Consider the following 25312-nt stretch of genomic DNA (forward strand, 5'->3'; position numbering starts at 1 on the left):
TCTCAGACACACACACAGCACGTTACGAAGCCACTTGAGCCTATTAGTGTGTTCACACCCTGTGATTCCTGCTGCTGTCAATGCTATGAAGACGAGATGAAGAGAGGTGAAGGACGGATAGAGCAAGGAGGGCATACTACTAAACAAAAAGGGCAACATGATAATATAAGATGGCAAATAAATACAGGTATGTAATGAGAGATGCTAAGTCAAATGGACAGAGGGAGACGCGCCAACAGCAGAAGGAAAGTTACCTCGTGGGAGGATGACAAGGAGAAAGGGAGCGAGGGAGCGGAAACTCCTTTAATCTGCAGGGAGGAGAGGACGTCCTGCCTGTGTTTCCCTATCAGAGTCATTCATCTGAAAGCCTCACCTGCTCTTCATAACAGCCATCATAATAACCTTCGCCGTGTTCAGTGTGTGTGTGTCCACTCACCCACCGTGAATAACAATAAGCAGCAGAGCAGGATAAAACATGTCTGCCAAGTTAAGAATATAATGGACTTCCCATCAAGGCCACGCGTAACAACAGCCTGAATAATGACCTGCAATAATTTACACAGCACACTGAGCTCTATACTGGTCAGAGGAAGAAACCTTTCAGTGAGAAATAATTGAAAGCTATTTCAGTCTATGTTGGGTCCCTCCATGGGTGTAGACTAAACCCCAAAGGAGGGTAGTTCTACTGGAATATAGTGTGAGCTCATCCAAAGAGGGAGATGCAACGTAACAACAAAAAGATGTATTACGATTACCGGAATGGGATGTCATAGTGACTGTAACAGTTTCATTTTAACAGGGCATTTTATTATCACCAGTAAAAAACTTTACTCGGTATTTATCAGGTTGTCGTGTCCTTTTGCATAATTTAAAGTTAGTAGAAGGAGCTTTTAAACTTGTCAAAATACTGATGCCTCTATATGACCTACATAAGCAAACAATCTAGTTCCACCAGAAACACCTTCTGCTCAGGCAGCAACCAACCTGCCTTCGCTGCCGCCTTCAACCTGCTGTCTGAGCTACGACACCACGCTGCCGGAGGCCCGGGACATATTGCTGGGCCCGCTGGAGGGTAGGGAGGCACGGGAGAACCAGAACCGGGACTTTGCGGTGCGTCTGACCCTGCTGCAGTAAAATGAGAGGTTTTCAAAAGGGGACTCTGGTGCTCGCAAACACTACTGCTTTTGTCCCCTGGGACCAAAATCAACACAAAAAGTAAGTGAGACCATGGAGCGCTTTGGTTTGTTGCTGCATACTGGCTAACCAAGAAATTAAAATAACCTTGGTGAGTACAGCAGCTTTGCAAAGCATTCAGATCCCTTTACTGTTTGTGTTGCATTTCATTTAACTTTAATTGTTTTTTGCCATCAATTAAGTCACTCTAACGAGGCCCTACAGAGACCTCTAAGGCAGCAGGAGCTTAAATGGAAGTCACACTTCCTGTGACTGTTAACTTAACAAAAAATAGAGCAAGTACAGTGGTGGAAAAGAAAGAGTCATACATGATGATGTAACCTGCAGTATCTAAAAAGTCCTGAAAATCATTAACAATCATTTAAATTATGTGTTTAAGATATGACATATAGAGCATGATTCTAAATCTCAGTGGCCTATTTTATTGCCTGGAATTTATTCAGAACTGTATTTTGGTTGATAGTTTGTAAGAAATATTTCCCTTTAGTATCAGAAGCAAAGAGCAATGACAGCCCAGCGAGTGGTGCAGTATTCACCCAAACAGGTAGGGAGTGTTTTTATGACAATGGCAAGAAAAGAGTTTGCTCTGAGTAGATCACATTTGTCAGCCCATCTGGAGTGTACCAACCTTAAAGCATGAGGAGAAATACCCTCAGCTCTAATGAGACACGAACAAACAAACAAGTAAACCACGTTCAGATGCCTCAAACATGAAACACGGTGACAGCAGCATGTTGCTGCTTGGCAGACAAAAGAAATTGGAGGACATGAATTTGTGACAGTCCATCAGGAACACAACCAGTAAACTAACGCTTTCTGACATCAGTTTCATTCAAATGAGTTGTTGTATACATGCACACATGTTAGCATATAATTCTATATGACAATCTAATCCCTCCCTCATGTCTTTGTCTCACTTGACCACACTACCCAGCCCTTTATTTCTCACCGTCAAACTGTCCAGGGGAGAGTCTTGCCTCTGCTCAGGGCCTAAGAAACAGCTGCAACGTAAACTTGCTAAATTAACCCGGTCTCCATGAGCATCACATAGGCATTATTCTAATCAAAGCATATTAGATCATCCAGATATTTTAGGCATATGGGTCTCTGTGTCCTCATCGCCATCCCCATCTGTTTCTCCTCCCCCGTCTTACGAATTTCTCGTTCTCGTTCTCGCGGCCGCCTCTCTACAGTACGAGGCTGGCATAGATTTCTAACAGTGCAACTTCTTTTGTGACATGTTTCCAGTCAAACGTGGTGCACCATATGGACCGTCTCCGACTGTAGCAGTCAGACACGTCTGAGGTGCATATTGGATATTCAATATATAAATAATACATGTGAGAGACTTATAGACCTGTATTTAAGTATCTGGAGAGTGTGTCTGTAGAGCATGAAGAATGTCAGTTGTGTTTAAGCTTCCGCTTCAGGGTTTTCCACAGCACAAGCACCATGTTATCTGCACTGGTCCTACAACATGTGCAGTAATGTTTGTGGAGGAAAGCAGCATCCAGAAAACAGCTTGTAACCCGTTTAGCATTTAGAAGTAGGTTAGAGGGAAATACACGGTGTGCTTTACTGGCATGTTTCTGTCTACTCCCTAGCATGCCACATGGAGAACATGGAAAGAACACACTGATGCTGGGCTTCCAATGGGAGGAGCATCACAGAGCTGGACTGTGGGCGAAAGTGAAGTCGTAAGATCTCAGGGACTTACCAGTGTTGGTGATGGTTAACAGGTCGAGACGCCGTTGTTGCTGGAAAAAAAAAAAAGAGGACAAATGTCATCAATTACTATCTTACATTCTTATAGAAAATCTATTAATCAATCTCATGTATACCATATTGGTTTAGTTTGCTCAGTAGTACAACCTTTTGCAGTAGCTTACTTCAATTCAACTGCAGATTATATCTGGAAGTTATTTATTTAGGGGGATTTAAGATGTCCCTGTCCTGTATGACTACTGTCTGACAGCTGTCAACGCAGAGACAACTCCTTACACTTTATTTAAAATTGACTCGGTAGTATTTTTTTGCAATATCCTATTGAATTAGAGACACAGTGTCATCATTTTTACAAAATAGTTTGAGCTACTTCTTCCAAATAACTTAACAAAGGTGTACTTCTGTTAGGGTAAGTCTAAGTCTAGTTCAACATGCAATGTCTAGAATCTACAAGCTTGTACAACTACACTTTCAAAGTGGTTTCCTCACTCGCGCACATATAAGTGTGACCTCGTGGGTTTTGATGGAGTATGTTTGAAAGTGTGCGAAATTTTACACTTGATGTCTCCAGCAGCTGAGAAGGAGTCTAGAGGAGGCGCTATGGCGGCCGCCCCTCTCTTTAACCTGCCCCCCCCCCCCCCCATCACACACACACCCTTGACTGTTGAGCACTGCAGTAATCAACACCTCAGCCCTCCTCATCTACCAGTCCCTCAGGAGAGAAGATCTTCACGTCCTAGGAAAGGATGAAGGGTTTCTGTGTGTGTGTGTGTGTGTGTGTGTGTGTGTGTGTGTGTGTGTGTGTGTGTGTGTGTGTGAGACACAGTATGGCTAGGTCACAGTCAAAGCCAGCTTTTAGGACCAGACTCCATTAATATTCAAACACCATACTAACCAGTTGCTGAGAGGGATAAGCAAAGAGACTCTCACATACTCCTTCTCTACTCACATACAGTGATGCCTGGAGTGGGACTTTCTGATATGCTACCAAACACTTATTGTATTTAATATGAAGCAGATGCTCTTACTCAGAGTGACTTCAAATATACAATATGATGGAAAGGGCACAACCATGGAATAACTTCAAATACCAGTTCCCCAACATTGTAGCAATATCAAAGAATAGAGAAGTAGTGCTCTGACATCTTTTTCTCTCATTAAGAGCAATAATCAGTTATTTATAGGTTAAGTTAGGGTTTGGTGTGTGTTGTCTGCTAAATTTGAGTTCTTCCTGTATGTAATGCCAAAGCGTCAACAGATGTAAATTGACTTCTAGTTAACTCAGCTGCAATTACTTTTAATCGTGCGCTGTCCGCACAAACCTAAATAGTACATTTCATTTCATTAAAATGAAGGGAGTACTTCAGTAATTTAGGATTGTATATCCATAAAATCTAAGGGACTTGTGTTTGACAGATTTAAGAAATAAAAAAAAGCAGCCAAGATCAACATAAGCTGTACTTTAGTCCCTATGGGTCAAGCTCCAAAAACACTGGATCCTTGGCCTCAGTAAATTGACTTTGACTGCAGAATGCCCCTTTAATTAAAATTATATTATAGAGAATAATGCATGATTTATAAGCAATAGAAGTAATTTACTGACATGTTCTTGCAGGTACAATTGCTTTTTATGTTTATTTAATTGAAATTGAAATATATTTTGGATGTACTTAAATGTTTTACTGAGTAGAATTCAGACTGGAAAGTGAGCAAAGAATTCAAATGAAAGCTGTTGCGACGGACAAACTGAATACATTTTTCTAAAGTTGCAAAATGCGGCGGCGATACCACTCAATGCAGAAAGGGTGGTGTCAGAGGCTCTTTGGAGAGATGAGTCTTCAGTCAAGTACCAAAAAGGGGCGAATGATACTTGTGACCGAGGGAAGGTCACTTCAGCATCGGGGAGGCAGAAAAGAAAGAAGATGCTTCCTGAGTACGACAGTGTTAGAATTAGTTAGATAAGAAGGTTTATTGGCTTATTTTGCCGCAAGTTAAGCGTATATACTCGCGCAGTATCTGCACCCGTAAAGATATGGCTCTAGTGCGTTGTGTGTGGTGATGGAGGAGGAGGTGTGGATGCTGAGGTGGGTGGCCATGTAAGCAGTAGAGGTCACTGTGACAACATGAGACAGAGCAACAAGAGCACAAGCTGAGATCATAGGGTCCTCCGCTACACGCTCACTCACACACAGATGTACACTCGCATGGCTCCACCCTCAACCTCCAACTCTCTCTCTCTCTCACACACACACACACACACACACACACACACACACACACACACACACACACACAGCTACCACCTGTAGAGGCCGCTGACTCTCAGTTAGATATGGAGCCGCAGAAGGAATCAATATAAGAGAAACATTTACACCACTTCTCTCACTTCTCACTGCTGCTGTACAGAGGATGCTTTGATTAGAATGACTATTGTCCACTATTACGCCCTCAACTACACTGGAAAATACTCCACCACACATGCTTCTTTAGCGTAGAAACCCTACAGGTGAATTCAAATGTCTTTGGCAAAATCAACTCTGTCTGTACAAGTTAATTAACTTAGTTACTAATTAGTAGACATCTTCTTTTTCCATCTCTTTTTCAGTTTTTAATGTTGTTAGTTTTTGCATGTCTTGTCTCTTGTTATTATACTTTACACTACATAAATTAACTCAAATAAAAGTGTACTACAACAGTACTAAATGATAGTTTATAGTTTAAAAAACAAATGCATGTCTGTCCAGCCCAAACCTGCTGGAAATGGACGAGGTTGATCACTTGGATTGTGTAGCACCCTCTACTGGCTCTTCAGTTCTCTGCAAGTGGAACTTCTACTAAAGCATCGTTTGAAAAATAATTTCTTACTTCATATTATTGTATGAATATAAAAGACCGTAGATGTATGGAATAAAGAAGACACTCACATATGTGCACACAACATGCCAAGGAACTTCTAAACTAGACATTTTAAAATCATCTTTATATACACATACACACACACACACACACACTCTGTAACCAGCAGATGAAAAGTGTGAGCGTCTTTCAGTACTTATACACAGATAATGAATCTCTGGTAGAGAATTACAACACACAACCACTGCTCTCTCTTCCTGCTGCTTTTGTTAGTCCTTTACATGGATAAGGTGCTTAGTGTTCCTTAGGAGGGAGGGAGAGACACACACACACACACACACACACACACACACACACACACACACACACACACACACACAAAGAGTGAGAGTGGGGGGATCTGACACCGAGAGAATTACATTAGCAGAAGCATTTCAGGGCAGAAAATAGGATTGAATTAATCTTTATCAAACGCAGCCAAGAGCTGAGGGATCACACCCTGGTTGAAGCCAACCCGGCCTCAGAGTGGCTGGCCACTGCCCTCTCACTTACCACAATGACTAAACACCCACTGTAACAGTAAACCCACAACAAAGTATTTACTATTGATAAAATGCTTGATTGGTTTACTACCAGGTTGGTGGGGTTCAGTGTCTTTTGGTATTTGAGTGTCACAAAGTTATACTTTTTCATGGCTGACAGCCTAACAGATTCTAATTGGACTGACCTGATGCAGTAGGCCACACTTGTATAGAACTCCAAGAAGGTTAAATCATTCTTTGCAAAAACCTGTCTGGCTGAGGTACACAGATGTTTACCACAGGTGAATCTAGACTGGACGTGCCAGTTGAAGTGTTATAGGTCAGAAAACAAGGAAGCAGTTGGGAGCCAGAGGTGACGGCCACTCCAGCTGTCACGGTAGTCTAGCCAGCCAGCGTGGACTCTGGGGCTCTGTGGCCAGCAGCACAGTAAACAATACTACAGACCAACAGACTGGAGTCCCACATTATCTTAGAATGGCTACAATGTTACTTGAGAAGATAATTTAGTTTTATTTGTCGAGGCATGATATCTGAGCAGGAAGCCAGTGCTTCTATTCTTGGATGTTTTATGAGTGCAGATCTGCAAAGACTTCAAACTAATGTAAAATTGATATTCTGACTAAAAGACAAACTGCTCAGTGTATAGAAATGTCTTTATCAGATTATCTTGTTTTTCGTCTTTATTAGTCTGTCTTGAATATTTTAAAATATTTTTCTTATATAATAAATAGTCTTCTAATATAACTCTGACAACCCCCCCTAAATAAATCTATAATGTTCTAATCACTATAAATATGGTCATTAGCGATGCCACCATCCTGATCTGGGTGGGAAGGGAAGAAGAAGAAGGTGAGAGGGTCAAATGGAGTGACAGCAATGGAAAAGCCATTAATGCACTAAACCCCTATTTTATGACTAAATTAAATATTCATGCACAATCTACCCAAAACCCATTTGCCAACATTTCCTCCAGAATTTACTTTTCACATTTGCTGATTGTTATCACAGGGAAAAAAAGAGAGTGGGGAAGTAGAATGAGAGGAGAAGAGGCAGAGCCATCGAAGAGGGGGGGGGGGGGGGGGAACTAAAATCCCAGCCATCATTTTGTTGCTCATTTCAAATTAATTTAAAGCCAATACGGCTAAATTACACAGCCACCATCCAACTACTTGAACAGGTTTCAGGTTGGGTTTTTTATTTAAAGAAAAAATGTGATTAGCTTGAACATATTATATTATGTGGGATGGTTTATTTCGAGACAATGAAATGCAATAAAATTATGATTATTATTATTATTAATAGTAGTACTAGGTTATTGTAAATTAATGGTAAATCTGTGTGTTCTTCACTACAAGCGAGTTATCAGGTGATCCATTGTTAAAATGAAAATAATGATTAAAGCTTCTTTATTGAATACGAGTATGTTGGGTTACTGGCCTTTTGTTTAAATGCAACGTTGACGTTACAGCTTGCTAAGTACATTAATTATTGCCGTGTGCTGTGATCCTAGTGTTACCCTTCTGCTCTCTTGATGAGGTCACGTACAGGAAACAAGCATCTGCATCTAGTCCCACTGCTGTCTCCTGTGAACCATGAAAACACACTCACACACACACACCGACACACACACAAACACCCCCCTATCATATATCCAGGGTCAGGGCAAGGGTTGATGCTTGATGGGGTGGTGAGCGAGAGAATCGTTGTAAACAGCCTGACTCATCTTCCATCTTCCTCTGGTCCTCTCAACTCGGCTGCCCACCTCAGCTGACACTTAATCTGAGTCACCAGTTTCACTTCTGTGTATTCTCACACAGCTAACCCCCCCCCCCAACACACACACACACAATGCCTGGATGTGTAGCACCGTCTGTGTGTCTGACTGCATCTTAGTCATCGTCCCTTGGTAACAAAGAGGGGAGGTGAGGTAAGCATGAGCTAATGGGATGAGCTTCTTAAGGGTACATTCGGGTGTGGCTGTCTAGCCCACTAAGAACGGTTACATCATAATGTGAGAGGAACACAGGTGTTCAAAATGCATAAATGCTAAATTCAGAAAATGTAAAACCGTCGTTAAAGGTCGAGAAATGAATGGATTACACCTGTAGGTAAGAAAAAGTGTAGCAGATAAGTATCAAGAACCACTGAAAGTACAAAAAAAAATTCACCATTACTCCGTTTCGGTAGAAAAATGGCTACTCGCCAGCAGAAATGTGATCGTGTCTCCACTTGCACGACAGTGTCAGGAAATGTGTGCTGTGGCCCTGAGAGGAGGAGAGAGAAGATGGGTGCAGAGGGGATGGAGAGCAGGCTTTGTTGCGTGACCAGGAGCCCTTGGTTAAAAATACAACAAACCAAATAAAAGATTTATTCCTTCTGAGAGCGGAGAGCAGCTTCCTCTTGAGCGGAGGGAGAGGACAGCCGCGGCCACCTGCACAGGGCACGCGGTCCTCCCTGCTGCTGCCGTTATTGCTCTCCCTCTAACGCTGCAGTAATCTGATAATGTGCACGACAGCAGGTCTGCACAGATAATGCATGTAGCTGATGCTGACACGTGAACATGCACGCATGCAGTCATACATACACATACTGTACGCATATGGCCATACAGACACACGTACCGGAGTCACTTCACACCATGCCACCGACTTTTCTCAGAGCAGTTTGAAAACATGATTCAATTTCATCTTGATGCCATTAAATATTCATGAAGAGCAATTAAAAAAGCAGCGTTTCCTCCAGCTTTCTCTCATACGCAGTCTGTCAGGTCGCCTGCTTTTGAACACGGACCCCGTGGGTCGAGGCTGCATGACCATGGCGCCCCACTTGTCTCTTTTCCAATACTCAAACTTCCACTTTGAAGGCAATAACTTGCTGGCAAAAGCGGCCCAGCTCAGTGTTGTCAACCCGATGATAACAAAGTGTTCCCTTAGAGCATGCTCTGAGGCTAGGGCGGCCAGTGGCCTCACTAAAGTAGGTGTGTTATCAATGTTAGACTGACAGTGTGCAAGTTTGACAAGTGCATTACTGCCCATGACAGACAACTTGAAAAGCCTTTTTGGATACAAGGCACACAATGTCAGGCAGTGTATGGTGGACATAGACTGGGCCAGTGTGCTGAATTTGTTCTTCAACAATTAGTTTGGTTCCAGAGCGAGCAGCATGTGTAGAATTAGCCGTCTGCTGGTCAATGGATATCCCACCAGATGCCCATGCATCTCTTTGAGGCTCACCATGCTGAGCCTGGCTGGCCTCTGTGGACCATGTGGGCCACGGGGGAGTTTCCCTTCAGGTACCAGGTCTGGCTTCATAAGAGGGGCCATGTCACCCTGGACAACATTCAATACATTCAAGAGGAGTTGTCCAGCATAGAACCATGAACCACTGAAAATGTGAGAAGCAATAATAAACTTATTTGGTCACACAGCATCATTTATTGGGACGGTTTGTGGATTTGGCTGAAGTCTGTCCAACTGTTCACATTCTGTGGAGTTCTAGTTTTACCATATGCTTTGCACATATCGCGTGTGTGTGTGCCTGACAGACGCAAACAAACGCATGTGTGCCAAAATGGGTAACCTAAGAGCCCCTGCTGAGCCAAGAGTTTCCTCTGTGACCTGGCAAAGAATCGATGACAGCATCTTGACACTGGGGACCAATCAATGACTTGAGGACACTGATAGCATACTTGATAGCTCAACACACAATTGTACTCATACGCACACATGCAGAGAAGGACTCTGTTCTATCATCATTTCCCCATTGGGCTGTGATTGACCCCTGCCTGATGGAGTGCAGGTCTAGTGACCTGGTATTTACCAGCGAACGCCGAATCAATTGTGGAGGGTTGAATCTCCCCCACCGAGAGAAGGCCGGAGAGCACGCTCCACTGTTATTTTACAGTAGAGTTGCTTCTTAATAAATCTACCATAAACTGGTTTACAATTAAAAGTATTTAATCCTACTGAAGCTAATACAATTACAGAATGAAGTACACTACTAACAAAATATATAATAATATGATCCGCGCGGAAAAGCTATTCACTCGCGACTCAGCCTGAAAACACAGATGCTTCCACGCTGAGAGCCGAGTAGAAAGCGCGTGAATACCTTTCCAGCACTTCCTCTTACAGTTTGAAATCCCCTCCCTTTTGGCCATCTTAATTCCTATTGGCTAATTTCGGTTGCCTCCTCCTGGCGTCAGGCTTCCGAAAACCCTCGCGCGGGCACACCCTGCAAATGTCTGTCTAGAAGTCTGACTTTCCCTTGGCTATTCTTCACAGTTTAATACATTCAATGACTGTCTTTTATGGCTTAACACTTCTTTGGTAAACATTCTATATAAAGATTAGGATTTGCAACTTTTGGCAAAAACCTTCACAAGTTTCACAAGCAAATATTAAGGTGCTACAATTCTACTAAGATACACTTCTAACTACAAATTCTAAAACACTTCTAATTATGAATCCCAACATACTTCTAATTATGATTTCTTAATTATGAATCATTAAACACTTCTATTATAATTTCTTAAAACACACTTCTAAACCCCAAATTTCCTACACAATGCACTCCCAGCGGCAGACACACAGTCAGGACAACTCCACAGCACTACTGAGCAGAGATCAAGGCCTAGTTGTTCCAGCATTACAGGGGGAGAGCATAACTCAATTCAAACATATACTCAACATTTTTTTGGACTAGACTACTTTTAACCATTCTACAAAGCGGTAGTATTTTCTTTAGGATTGCTGTTTTCTCCTAAAAGGTTCTGTATTGTTATTGTGAAAAATAATTCATGTGAAATTATGTCTCATCGTCATCGATAATGTTGTATTGTAACTGTGTGCATGAATACAAGTCTACTACTGGTCTTGCATCACAATAAAAAGGAAATAGAGGCTACGGTCTCCTTCATCAACAAGTTTAGGAGAGCAGCTGTTCTATTTTATACAGTAGGTGGTCTCTTCTGCTGTGCGTGTTAAAACTTTTTTTATCTTTAGGAAGCACTCCAATGCCGGTAGTATATTGGAAAATCAACCTTGGTTTTATAGTCTTATATTTCCATCATTTTCTGTTTGGGGTCTTCAATCAACTGCGAGAGATGGGAAATGGAACTGAGATTCTTCCATATGGGACTCCTTTCTGTGATGTCAACAAACCTTTAAAGTTTTGCGACTGAAACTTGTGCTCCTTCTCAACAGTGAATATTGACTCGCCAATCACCCTGTCTTCAGACCAACCCGATTGGAGTATCAATAGACAAGATGTAAGGTTGAAAAGTTCATCCATCTCTCCTCGGGGGCCTAATTGGAGCTGAAGGTCAGGAGACGTGTATGTTCCTATTGGTTTATTGCCATTATGGATCCAACAAGAGTGGTGTATGTGTATGTGTGAAAGCCGTCCAACAATTCTCCTCTCTCGCGCCATGCCGCCTTTTTTTCCATTTCAGAACCTGATATTTTTTATTTTTTTTATGATATCCCCCAAAACAAATTCAAATGCCTGTTATCTTCAAGTAACCAGACTGTGAGAGACATATTAGAAAATAAATGAAACAAAATGTTGTGTGACTAAAGCATTTTCTCCAGCATAACTTTTCCATTTAGCCGAGTTCAATCAGGTATCGGGACGGAGTGCTGAATAGTTCTTTAAAGCTGAATCAGGCTGGACTGCTGTGTTTCTGGTAATTAAGCGGGACAATAATTAGCTGCTAGTGGAGGAGCGAAAGGGAGGGGAAAACGAGTTTGCGTGAGATGCACTGACACACAAATGCGGCAAACAATAACAACACACACATACAATTAAACGGCAAGATGTGAGAGATGCGTGTGCCTCTTCCCCATGTCAAAACAGCCAACACCCTCTCCAGATGTTGATGTGTGGACCAGATGGATGCACTGTGTGCTGTCTGATAACTTCTAATCACAGCTCATCGAATGGGAGTGGAACGGAGAAAAACAGGGGAGATGGTAAGCACGGAGGACACACTGGGATGTGAGATGACAGAATGAGAAGAAATGGAGCGGGACGGTGTTTAAAGGACACTCATTTGAAGAGGACAAACTCACATGAGGAAACTCACGAGCAGCACTGAGCCTGTCGGTGGAGGGGTGATAGAAAGTTATGGGGCACAGTATGTCTCCCTCCTTCTCTCTCTCTCTCTCTCTCTCTCTCTCTCCCTCTCTGTCAAGAAAGGGTCAGCTTGCTGCCAGTGCCTTGTGACTTGGAACCTAAAAATCAATTTAACATCGGAGCAAAACAAAGCTGCATTGACCATCACAGATGCCTGGCTTACAGCCAGTTCCATTAGCTGTGTGAGTGTGTGTGTGTGTGCGTGAACTAGGCTGGTCAAGAGGTTGAGTAGTGCTGTTGTGGAGCGTGTCTGGTCTACTTCTGTATAACCCGTCTGTGTCGGAATACAGCAAGACAGGGATAGCAGCCAGAATGACATCTAATACGTGGCATTGCCTTTCTGTTGATTGCTGGAAACCTTGAGGCCTGTGTGTTGCCCAACGCGGCCAAAACAACCGAGCTATCAGTTTCGTTCATATGAACGGCAGGCAGGTAGACAGAAGGAAGACGGGTAGACAGCACATGGTGGAGAAGACACACACAAGATAAAAAGATATGTAATATATATTATTGTGAAATGGACCATTTAGAGTAATAAGTTGGCCTACTTTTACTTTTACTCGAGTAATATTTTGAATGCAGGTTTGCGCACAGAGTTTACGTTTTAGTTCATTTTTGAGGCGTGACGTAACCATCACACATTCACACACATTACGTCTTTTCTCGAGCTTCGAACCGTCTCCAATGTTCAATTTTCCATGCACAGCTCCCTCTGAATATCTCTCAACCTGTCTCAACCCGCTTGACAGTAAAGGAAACTAATTTATGCTGCTTGTTTCCATGATCTTGCTTTCCTGCAACTCACACTTAACCCAAAGGGGGATATCTCGCATTTTCTTCCAGAGCTCTATGGGCTCAGGCTTGTGAAGATGCTGGCTACAATTCCAGCTGTTTCCCAGTCAGCATTCCCAAGTATGCACTGGAAATCACACTTAATGAAACCAGCAGGACATGCTGAGTTACCAGTCGTCTGCAAAGAGCAAGACATGCCGTATTTTGGCCCAAAAAACTCAATACTCTCAACTCCTTGGCTGCACATTGAGAGTGTGGTTATGAAAATTACACAATTGAAGACATGGCACGGCATTGATAGAGCCCAGCTGGTCCACTTTTCTATGATCAGGATGGAATCCATGTCACTCTTCCGTGTGGAGAAAGAGGAGAAGGAAGCCATGAGTCTCCGTGATCTTAAGCCAAATCTCATCCCCCTGCCTTTGTGGAACTTTTGGGGAAAATTGCGTCAGTTGGCCATCCTTACCACAAACAAATTTTGAACAATGCATCTCTCAAGACTCAAACATGCATGTAAAGTATGTAAAAGGTGTATGTCTGCTGTGACACTATCCATATTGTTAATGGCTTGTGGTGGCTCCCTGTGAAAAAGGAGCCACCACAAGCCTCGCTCACCTCCTTCCTGCCAGGCCTAGTTTCCCCTCCTTTGGAGTTCCAGATCTGATACTACCCGAGCATCGCGCTCAAGGTCTCCCCTCCTCTCAGTAGTCTCTTTTCCTCTCCCGAGATAAAACAAACAAGAAAACAGTCGTTTGACGCATCTGTAATCACCTTAGCCATATCCGCTGGAACTGAGGGCTTTTAATTTGCTGTGCTTTTAATTTGTTTTCACAGCAGTTTGGAGCAAATTGAATTTGTTAATTAAAGCAGCAAAATGAAATGCTGAGCATTATTGACGAGATGCTAATTAGGTTAGTGTGGAAATTGGAAGTGGGGGTGAAGTAGGGTGGGTGGGGGATAACAAGAGGGTTGAGGAGGAGAGAGTAGGGCGTTTTGGGGTATCAATAGTCAGGACAAATCACATTACAGAACAGCGAAAGAAAGGCTACATGCCAAGTAGCCCCCATGGTGGCTGCATTATGGTCTGTGTGTGTCTGAGTGCACGCGCAATACATCTCCCCAGGCCGCTTTTTGGCAGTCATACCCAAACACAGATAGACAGCTGTACTTCTTCTGGAGTTCTTTTTAACACAAATAATCACAAACTTACGTATCCACACATGCATCGCACACACACAGGCACACACAGACACAGAAAGACACACGCACACACACACACACACACACACACACACACACACACACACACACACACACACACACACACACACACACACACACACACACACACACACATAAACAGAGAGAGAGTAGCATCTGCCTTATGCCATTAACACATGCTTAGAAAAATACAGTAATTTATAATATATTTTACATATGATACTAGGTCTGTGCATTTCGGTAAAAAATACTTGTAGTAGAATAAATAACTAAATGAAAGTGTTTTTTCATACTGTGAATAAAGTAATTTTGGCAATCTTCAAAATAAAAAGGTTGAATTTCATATCAAATTCAACCAAAATGTATACTCTATCAGACCATGTCGTTTGTCGCAGCAACAACAATTTGTTTCTATAGTCAAACATATATTCACATACATTTCCCTCTATTTATACTCTGTGTGCTCAGTCTGCAGGCTGGTAAGTCTTTGTATGAGCCTTCATGACAGTCAATGCCATCCATCTCCCTGAAGGGTGCCTGATTCATTTTGAAACAAAAGTCATTTTCTCTTAGTTGTTAAGCATATCTCATGTTTGGTTATGTGGTTAGTCTGTTTTGCGTAGCATACATCGCATACATTCCCACTTGCCCATAGATACAGTGTGTAATAAATTGACTTGGCATGTGAAATAAACTTTAAAACTCCCCATCCCCCAGTCTAGCATTAAACATCACTCCCTTAACCAGCTCATTGACCCCTCAGAGCTCTGCTGAGCTGTCCAGTACTAAGATCGCTCTGTCTCCCTCCGGGCACGTTGGCCCAATGCACTACTAATGAGACGAATTCACTCATTTGGCTTAAGATCCACACGGGTGAAGGAGAGAGGTGTCAGGTTGAGATGAAGAAAGGGAGAAAGGGATGAAATATAGAGAGAGATGACAACAACAAAAAATAAGATTAAAAAAGAGATGAAGGCTGCATGAGAGAGGAGTGTTGTTTGGAAACAAAGTATGAGAGACGGGGAAAAGAAAGGAGAGGAAGAGGAGCAGCGCGCTGGGTGAGACGCTGAGCAGTGGTTGAATTAGGGAGGTGATTATAGTGCTAATTACAGGCTGAGTCGCTTCATTGATAAGGTCCCAGACAACACTTACTCTCTGTAATGTTGGACATACTCAAATGCACACACATACTAAAAGGGTGGGGTTTGGGAATGAGGAAGAATACATCATGGCATCCATGAAAGGTGTTATAGTGTTGTAATAAGCCCCTACACCTTCCTCTTCCTACTATCCTTATTTAATCAACATACAGTTCCAGATCCCAGCTATAAATTCAAGTCAAATACTTTACATACAAAATAAACAAAAATATAAAATGCAATGCTATATGTGTGTCTCTTATTTCCTGCTTAAATCATGCATGTTCAGTCATGTGTAATTCAACTAACTGATTATGAGGTGTAAATGAAATCTGGAGAAAATGCAAAACAGATGTTTTTTTACACATCTTGCATAACTGACAACACCAATGCTGTCTGATTCTCCACTTGTATGTTTTGGAGTGCCATTAACACACTTAAGTATTTTTTTGTGGTTGTGTTTGTGCTGATATTAGATTCTTAACCAATTGATTTCATCAACCGCAGCCCACCCGATCCTAAGGCTACGACTCTGTCCTTGACCACAGTGACAAACAGATTGAACACACGGCAGAGCATTTCTACAAGGTCCCCATTTCTACCAATTCTATCACATAATACCCCCATTTGGAGAGGGCGCATTTGAATGCTATTCATGGTTCCTATTACCAAATGTCCTCATCTAAGAGAGTGCACTCAGCAATACGAATCAACCTGAAAGGGATTGAATTGTTGGGCGCCACTGTATTTTATGCTGCCAGTAAATATATCTATCTTGTTCATAACAATTTGCGGCTCTGTGTTTTGTAATCATAAAAAGGATAAGTTTGGGGGAGATATGAGAGCCGTTCTTTTGAGAGTGCTGATTACAGCAGGCGCCATCTGCGTGGAGCACACAGCTGCCGGCCTCATCAGAATACCTAATATTCCGATGGAGGGGCTCTAAGTACCTGGCAAACCCAAGTAGATAGATAACAAAGAGCCTATTAAATAACGGACAAAGTGGCCTGTGAAGGCAGGGGTGGGGGATGTGGGAATGTGTGGTGGGAATTAGTCTTTTAGCTCCACACACACTCTGAGATGAGATAGCCCCGAGTTCTAATTAAAATGCTCATTCCCATCTCAGGTTGTAATTTTGATCTGAGGAAGAGTAGAAAGTTCGATATCTTGCAGACATCTCTCTCTCCCTCCCTCTCTCGCTCCCTCTCTCTCCCTCTCTCTCTCTCTCTCTCTCTCTCCCTCTCTCTCTATCTGCATTTCTTTCTCCTCAGTCTTGATCAAAATCAATGTTATCTGCTCAACCTGGTCACTCTTTCCTGCCCTTAGTGCCCCTCAAAGTCATGTTGGAGCCATCCAATTTACAGAAAAAAAACCTTTGCGACAGAGTAATAAAGATTTTAAAAAACGTGAAATGTGAAACGTTGACACACTCACACACATTTCCTGTGACTTCCCAGTCAGAAAAGGATTTTCCTCTGAGCTCACTTGTCCTTTTCTTCTCTGGCTATCTAAGGGAGATCTTGACTGCAGACCCGAAACACAGCAAAATAAGAAGAAAAGAGAAAATACAGGCAGAGGGCAGGGTCTCTGCAGAAAATATTTGACAAGACATTAAAAGAGCAAATCATGAAGCTTGTGCTGCCAATTTGTCAAGAAAACATGTTGTTTTCTTGGACCCTGTTGCATTGTCGTGCAAACCAATATCACAGCTGGGTATGTTTAAAACTAGCTCTGCGACAATTAATAAATGAATCCAGTCTGACCGCGCAGACAGACAGGAGTACTGGAAGGAGAGAGGACATAATTACATGCATGCTACCAAATTGCAGCTTGTTTTGTCATGTTTACTGCTGTGCGTTACATTTTTACTCTCCATAATAGTCACTCTCCAAGCGCTCTCTCGCTTGCTTTTCCCCTTTTCTCTGTCCTTTTTTTCCAGCTCATTACTCCTAAACAATTATATTTTGGTAGAAAGCCTCTCAGTCGCAGCCTGCTGCTGGCTAAAATGAAAACAGTCAGCGCGGAGGCACGACGATGGATCACAGTGTCAACGCCAAAGTTATCATCACCTTGCTTGATTTATATTTCTTCAGTGCCTTTTTTCAGTGCAGTTTGCAAACACACACACACACACGCACGCACACACACACGCACACACACACACAGACACAGACACACACACACAGAGAAAGTTTTCTCAGATGAGCAGGCTGCCTGGGGTGGTGTTAGGGGGCTAACTGAGTGGCCATCATTCTGATAGAGCGCCTTCATCGAGGCTGTAAAATTAAACAGCCAATTTCACCTGGTAATTGGATAGTGAAATATTCCTGGTCAAACTCCCTGCCGTGAGACAGTAGCATAATGCAGTGAACTGAGTGAAAACATAGGGCAGATCGTCACATTTAACTGTCACAATGGTGTAAAATCGCAGCCTTTCTATGACACCATATTAAGTCTACATCTACTTGTAGACTGACGTTCAAACTACAAACCCTCTGAGCTGTGGGGATTGAAAACAGCAGAACTATGGTTGAGCTGAAACAGCTACAGTGGTGTTGGTATTCACAGCCGCACGTGTTAAATGATATCTCAGGGTCAGACATTAAGAATTCTTTCAGTTGGTCTCTCCCAGGCAGAAGCAGAGGCTTTAATTGCCATAAATACATTCTAATTAACAGACTGGAGTTCCTGTGATGTTTTCCACCCTGCCCACACATTAGTGCAAAAATAGCATTTACAGTATGCCGTAGTATTTGTTAATTACCAGCGTTTGAGAGAGGGAATAAGGGGGCTATACACCAGTGGATGGCAGCACCTCAGGGGTTAAGCTTCCTCTTTCTCACCATACTATGTTTGCTAATATAAGCTATAGGGAGACGTGACCCTTGGGTGGTATGAACTCTGAGTTGAGCTGTTGCGAGGATCAAATGGTGAAATGAGCCGTGATGATGGGCCTGGTGATACATGCTGCTGTCTCCAAGCCCCGGCCACAGAGGGCTTCCTGCATCAACCCGGTCCTCCCTCCCCTCACCCTTAACCTCAGGCTCTGCTGTTTGAACTTAACTTCAGAGGACCTTTACATTTTTTAAAGAAAATATTCAGTGGACCAAATGCTGCTGGTTAATTTGTCCTTTTTATCATATTTTGCATGCCTAACACTACCAAACCAAACCTTAGCTGTGGCAGATCAGAAAACAGTATTCATTTGTGACATTTCTGGAAAGCATAGATGAACAATGGTGGCACCAGATCCAGAATAAGCTCACATGGGTCGTCAGGCATGTTAGTACAGTCAGTCCTATAAAAACCACAGCTGGCAATGGAACATCATTTTAGTTCAGAACACTGAAGTCGAGCATGCTTTAACTGATCAGCCTCTTCATTGGCTGATTATCGGCTAAACAAGTTTACTAGCAACGTCCAATCATATTCATGCAGGTGTTCTTTTACTCTGCTGCTACACTCAGTCTGCTGACACCGTTTCCTTCACCGTCCCAACCGGCTCCTCACTTGATGTCCTAACGTTTTTAGTGTTGGTACTTAACAATTTAACTAGCTCGTGTATATGTTTGGTTTAAGGGGCAATGTGTAACATCTGGCCAGAATGTTTAGTCAAAACATTCAAAAAATGAACTAACAGTATGATCAGAATGTGATGATATTGTCCTCCCAACCACCGGGGGGGCTGCTTTGCCGGGAAGAGAGCAGGCAGCAGCTCCGGGAGACGAACCTTCAGTTAGTAGTTAGCTCGAATTTAGCAAGTACCGGGCACCAGCACCGAGGGTCTGAACTTACTGTTGCTGCCGGTACACGTTAGGTCCAGCAGGCCACCAGCCCTCTGTGACTCCTGAGGGTTTGTGCTCAGTACACAGACCGCTCCTGTTTAGTGGCACAGTAAACACAAAGGTGGCTAACATAAACTGGGCCGACGCCACACGTGAAACCTATGAGGTAGCAGAGTTACTGTGACCGGCTCTCAGAGATTCAGCAGTTTGGTCGAATTTTGCATATTCAGAATCCTTGTTCCTTACTGAATAATTACTTTAAATGTTTAATTTCCTAATGTACAGTAAGTGTCTGACTGAATTATTATGTTGCATTAAGAAATACTCACTGTACAACCAAAATAAGGCTATTTTTACAGGCAAAGTTGGACACATGAATATGCTTTACTGGAAGAGAGAAAAAGACATTTCTTTGAGTATTGCAGACGTTGCTTGGCACACCGCACATGCATGGCAGTACACACTAAGGACTATGAGAAAAACACCAGCCAATAACAATTCAGGCCGTTTAACTTGTGCATCAACAGTCTAGTCAGCCAGCCAGCCAGCCAGCCAGCCAGCCAAGCAGTCAGTGTCAGGGATGAGACAAGGCCATAATCCAATTCTGTTTTTTACACGGCGTCATGCCTTTACCTTTGACAGCGTGATTGATGTGTATGTAAATGTGTTTTGAGGAGGGTTGTGAGCAGCTAGTTAAAGCAGACATTTAGGGCTGCCCTGTCAAAGATGAATGAAGGGAAGGAGAGAGAGAGAGAAGAAGAAGAGGGGGGAAGGAGAAGGAATCCAAAATAAAGACAACTATTGATCCATGAATGAAGATGGACACTGGTGGAGCCCTAGACAAGGCGTTATGTACCTCTCGAGCGTCATTCTGAATTCATAGGGAGCCAGTTTGACAGCTCCACAATGGCATACTACAGGGATTATCTATCGGACACACACCAAGCAGGAAAAGGTTACTGCCTTTTCAAGTGCCCTCGCTATTGTCCTCGCTCAACCCTGGTCCTTCTATTCCCTTCGCCATTCCTTAAGTCAACAGAGAAAAAGCACAGAACATTGAGGTCAGGTGGCAGGTTTTTCTCAAGACACTGCCAGTGTGTGTGTTGTATGTCTCAATGTACACATGTGTGTGTTCCTGTGAGCATGGGTGTGCTTGCGTGGTTTCTCTTTCAAGGCTCTCACACGTCTCCGTGAGACTGTCATGTGGGCACTAAAGTTTAACAACTTCAGAGGAACCCGTTTCCACAGCAACCAAGGAAGGAGGAGGAAAACGGAAGGAGGTAAGAAGTCTCATCTCCTCACTCACGCACTCATCCGCTGCTATTTGAAGCCATCAGTCACTGGAGTCAAGTCTTCCCTTTGGAACTTAGCATGCAGGCACTGGCCTGTGTAACTGGCACTAGTAATCTGTCTGGATATTGTCCATTTGTTATCCTAAGCAGTGCGGGGAATGCACTCATTTTATATCCTTCAAGGTGGACAATTTGGCTGAAGTAAACTTCAAGTGATTTGAGTTGTCTGACAAAAGTACGATCCCTTCCACCGCAAATCTTTGAAGCAGAGAGATGTGGGGAGTGTAGACATCTTTTTAATTAGATCACATTCGATGGAACTGATTTGATTCGATGAAACTGAAATTGGGGGGCATAGGAGCAGCAGGTTGTAACAGGATACAGCTACAGAAGAAGGTGATATCACAACCAAAATGAAATTGTATAAATGTACTTAAACTGACAAAGTACTAATATATGAATGAAAAAATAAGTGCTGGCAGAAAACATGCAGCCTTAAGCCCTCAACCCTCGGGGACTAAACTGACGTCACCTGGTGAATACCCGAGCCTGAGAGGCTGCAACGGCTTGAAATATGAATGGGAAAGCACTTTTGCAGCGACATTTCACGTCACTGGCAAAACGTTATCTACAATTGGGGGGTTTTATTTTACTGCCTGATCTGAAAGTCTTCTAGGCTTTTGTCGTACGACCAAGAGGTAATTGTCAAAAACAAAAACTGTTGTAAAAATACCATCATTGAGCAAAATTTAAATATTTTCACTGCTTTATCTTGCCTTCAGACAGCCCTGTCCGACAGCGAACTCAACTAAAAGGGAAACTTATCCATGCTCTCTTCACTCCGTTGACAAAAACAGTATAGATAACTTTTCCTTTCAGTTCAGTTCCATGTCGAAAAATATTCTAAATATAGCGTACACTTAAACGGGTATAGATTTCTTTAGCTTGGGGATTTTATTTAGGTGGCTAATGTGTGTTTTGCTGATGGCTCTGTCCACAGCAGTAAATCGCTCTCGTGTCAGTACTCCTGACTGTGGCACCGCCCTAAACCCTTCACGGACTATGCAGGAGTGCACCTCCAAGGCTATGAGTCTGTGAGTGTGGACTTCGTGATTAGCCTCAGAAAACAGCACTGTGAACTACATTTGGAGTTAGCTCGGCCCTAATGAAAAGTGCCTTAATGGTACTAATGGTTTGTGATTTCTTTTGACCTGATTAGCATCTGAGCGTTAATTATTAAGACGAATATCTGTATTGGAATGAGCTTTAGTTTCTCAGGTATTCTTTTACAAGCCTGTCTGCATATTTGTGTGTCTGCCTGCCACTCCACTGAAAGTATATGCAAGTGTTGCTGACTCATTACAGCACACACGGAGGACTTTTTCATTAGAGAGATGCGTCCTTTCAAATTCTGTCTTCCACAAAAGAATTGAAGAGGCAAACTTGAAAAGAGAAGGCACACGTATACGACATATCTCAAAAGTAAGCGGCAAACAAATGGAAAAAGAAGACATTTTTCTTTGTGACTGCTGTTGATTTTCTTTCTCCCTCACTATCAATAGGAACTCCTGCATGAAAATGGGGGAATGGATTGATGAGAAACAGAATACTCATTTCCTGCAAAGTGTTTCCACAGCCATCAGATGGCATCAAACAATGAGACATGAAAAGATGGAGTGGGAGAGAGAGGAAGTGTACATGGGTGAGAAATTGTGAGAAAAAGTATAAAAGAAAAAGATACCCGTCATACCTCCTCCATGCACCCCTGTGCCCTATGGACCCTGCACCCTGCTCTGATGTGACTCTGATGAAAAGCAGGCCGCAATCCCTTTCAATTTGGCCAGTGTGCCCCAGTCCTGTTAAAGGCAATCGACTGGCTGAACAGAGGCACTATATCACAATATGCAGGTGCAGACGAGCCCGGCAGAGGAGAGAGGAGAGACATGGCGCCTTAGGAGAGAGAAAGGGACTCTGGCATCCATCTCTCTCACACTTAGGCTGACGCTCAACCATGTGGGAGACGTGCACACACACACACACACACACACACACACACACACACACACACACACAAAGGCTAGGACCGGGCAGCAGTGGTAGAGCAAGAAAACGAGAGGTGAGAGAGAACAGAAAAGTGGAGGAAAAATGGGATCTGTCACTTCCTTCCTTTTTTTTCTCTCTTCTCACTTCTGGAAAAAAAAAAAGGAAAGAAAATATATTTTGTGCGACGTGGTAGTGGGACAATGAAGAGAAGGAAAAATAAAAACTGTCTAGAATGAGAGCACGGTGTTTGTTTTTGTGGTGAGTAAATGCCTGCGTAGGGGTGGGGAGGCCAGTGGCTTGGCCAGAGCTTTTAGTTATCAGGTGTCTTCAGGCCCCCCCAGGCGTGCCGAGCTGCTGGCCCGAGTCAGAGGGGCTGAGCCTGGGGTAGGGCGAAGAGTCAGGGCCCTTGCCTATGGTTGGGTGAGAGGCCAATATACTGGAGAGAGCAGCAAAGGCCTGAAGAGGGTTGGAAAACTGATTTATTCTTTAAATATTCCGCTTATTGACATTCCCTACCATTTCCCGCCTGGAGTGTAATTAAGCATTTCGTGCTCAAGTGCTCCAGCCAAGCAATGTAGCCAGTATACTGTACGAGACCGCATATCAATCTCAGCTCTTCTAGGCACCATAGAGGACATCAGTGAGTGCTGTATATTGAGAGTGAGGACTTCTGATAAACACTCGGCATGTAAGAGCATAAAGCATTCATACCCGGTCACCCTCTTCAGGGGGACGCTGAAGAAATGGAAGCTAAGAGCTCAAATCAAGGATTTCATGTCATGTGATCTGCTTTACAGAATTTCTGTCACATGCAGTTGTTGGATAAGGTCTATAACTGTAGGCAGGGATACAACTGCTGCAGGTCTGCAATCATACTGTTTAACCATGCGCTGTCAGTCATCCAGCTTATCACTAAACATATTGGCTTGGATCAATTCTCTGTATCTTGGATTCAAAAGTAATTTAACCCTGCAGAAATCCCAATATTTATATACATGCAACATCCAAATGAGCTTGCAGCCACATATTATTGCGTGCACAGACTGGGTTGTATACAACAGCACGAATGCACCCACTTGAAGAGCAACTTAAAGATTGAAGTCTTTACTGCATTTAAACAGGTTTTCACGGAAATTTTCACAGTGCTTTGAATAGGTAATGCAGAAATAAAGTAGGCGTTAAGAGCAGTGTCCCCTACATTTTTTACAGTTTACCATTTTCCGTGATAGCAAATTATTGTGTTTGTGCTGATTGCATGTAGCAGTGCTCAGGGAACTCCCTCTCGCTCTCACATCAAACTGGTTGGTTTCCACTCGGCACACAAACGGCACATCCGGCTCTGTATAAATACCACAAGTACCATTACCATCATAAACAATGCAGACTAATAAAAACACATTTTACAGGTCTCGTTTTCACTGGATTGAAATGTCTCTGCCAACACTTGAAGACTGTGAAAAGATGAAATTAAAGTTTATCATCTCATCTTTACCACCTGCTGCTATTTGATTATCATGTTCATATACCACCCGCGTTCTTTTTAAATGGGTCTCCCTGCCCTTGGTGTTACATAACATGCGGCATATCGGCGTGGCCGCATGGATCGCAGCCTCTCTCTCTCTCTCTTGCGGTGAACATCATTAACATAATGTGGGGTTATGTCCTGTGACTGGCCTAGCAGCTGATCCTTGCACGCTCGTTACTGCTGTGGATGTGTGTCCTTACTTGGTACTGCCTGACACGCGATAGCAAACTTCACAACCCTAAACTGAAGGCCACTCTTTAAAGGATAAAGACAACTCAAGAACTCCTGAGTCGTCGAAAGCCTCAATCTGCGGGACACACGAAAAAGAGCATAATGCACAAGTACATATGTGTGCGCTCACACACACACACACACACACACATAAAAACAGACGCGCGCACCTGATGAGAACAGGCCAAACTGTATTCCTTACAAGTAACTTTTGACAAGTTCTCCTCCACATCCTGGAGTTGTATTCAGACGTGCTAGAAGGGTGTGCTGGAGAGCAGTCATGTAGAAAGAGAATGCTGTTACTGGAGTTATTAACAGGCTCCTGTGTTTCCCTCCTCTCAGCTGAGCTATTCAGAGCATAGCGTCCTCGTCTGCCACAAACACATGCCGACAGACAGACGCAGCAGACGGACACACCGTGCAGCCCTTCTATGCGCTGCGCAGTAATATGTTTTTTGCCCATTTACAACAAATTAAGATTCCCTCAAAGTGAATTTCAAGCTTGGCTGCCTTTGGAGGGCGAGCAACTCTCTTTTCATTAATTTTCATTCTTTTCCCTCCAAATAAATGATCTACTGTACAGCCCGCTCTGCGTTACTCTCCTCTACTTGTCTTTTCCTTTCTCTTGTTTTCTCCCCTCTTTACCTTCTTTTTCCTGCTTGCCGGGCAATGGAAAGCAATAACACTGTCAGAAAGGTGTATTCTGATTTAGTAAAAGCCTTAAATGCTATCTGTTTTGTTCCCTCTCTGTGTCCCGCTGGGTCCCAAATGAGTGCTCCATCCTGAAGCCGGCATCTAAGAAGCCGGCAGAGTAAATATCCATTGGCAGAGG

At 43.1% G+C, this 25312-nt stretch overlaps 1 protein-coding gene across 1 annotated transcript in view; it reads right to left on the reverse strand.

Annotated features, from left to right (window-relative positions):
• The window catches only part of agbl4 (AGBL carboxypeptidase 4), a 237692-nt gene that overhangs the window by 72882 nt on the left and 139498 nt on the right, over positions 1-25312 (reverse strand). Inside the window, exon 6 of the mRNA XM_076088602.1 lies at positions 2912-2951. Coding sequence (XP_075944717.1) covers positions 2912-2951 — 40 coding nt within the window. The remainder of the gene's footprint in view (positions 1-2911; positions 2952-25312) is intronic.

Source organism: Anarhichas minor, unplaced genomic scaffold (genome assembly GCF_050575085.1).
Source record: "Anarhichas minor isolate MPS153535 unplaced genomic scaffold, ASM5057508v1 ptg000010l, whole genome shotgun sequence".
In the NCBI taxonomy this organism is placed as follows: domain Eukaryota; kingdom Metazoa; phylum Chordata; class Actinopteri; order Perciformes; family Anarhichadidae; genus Anarhichas; species Anarhichas minor.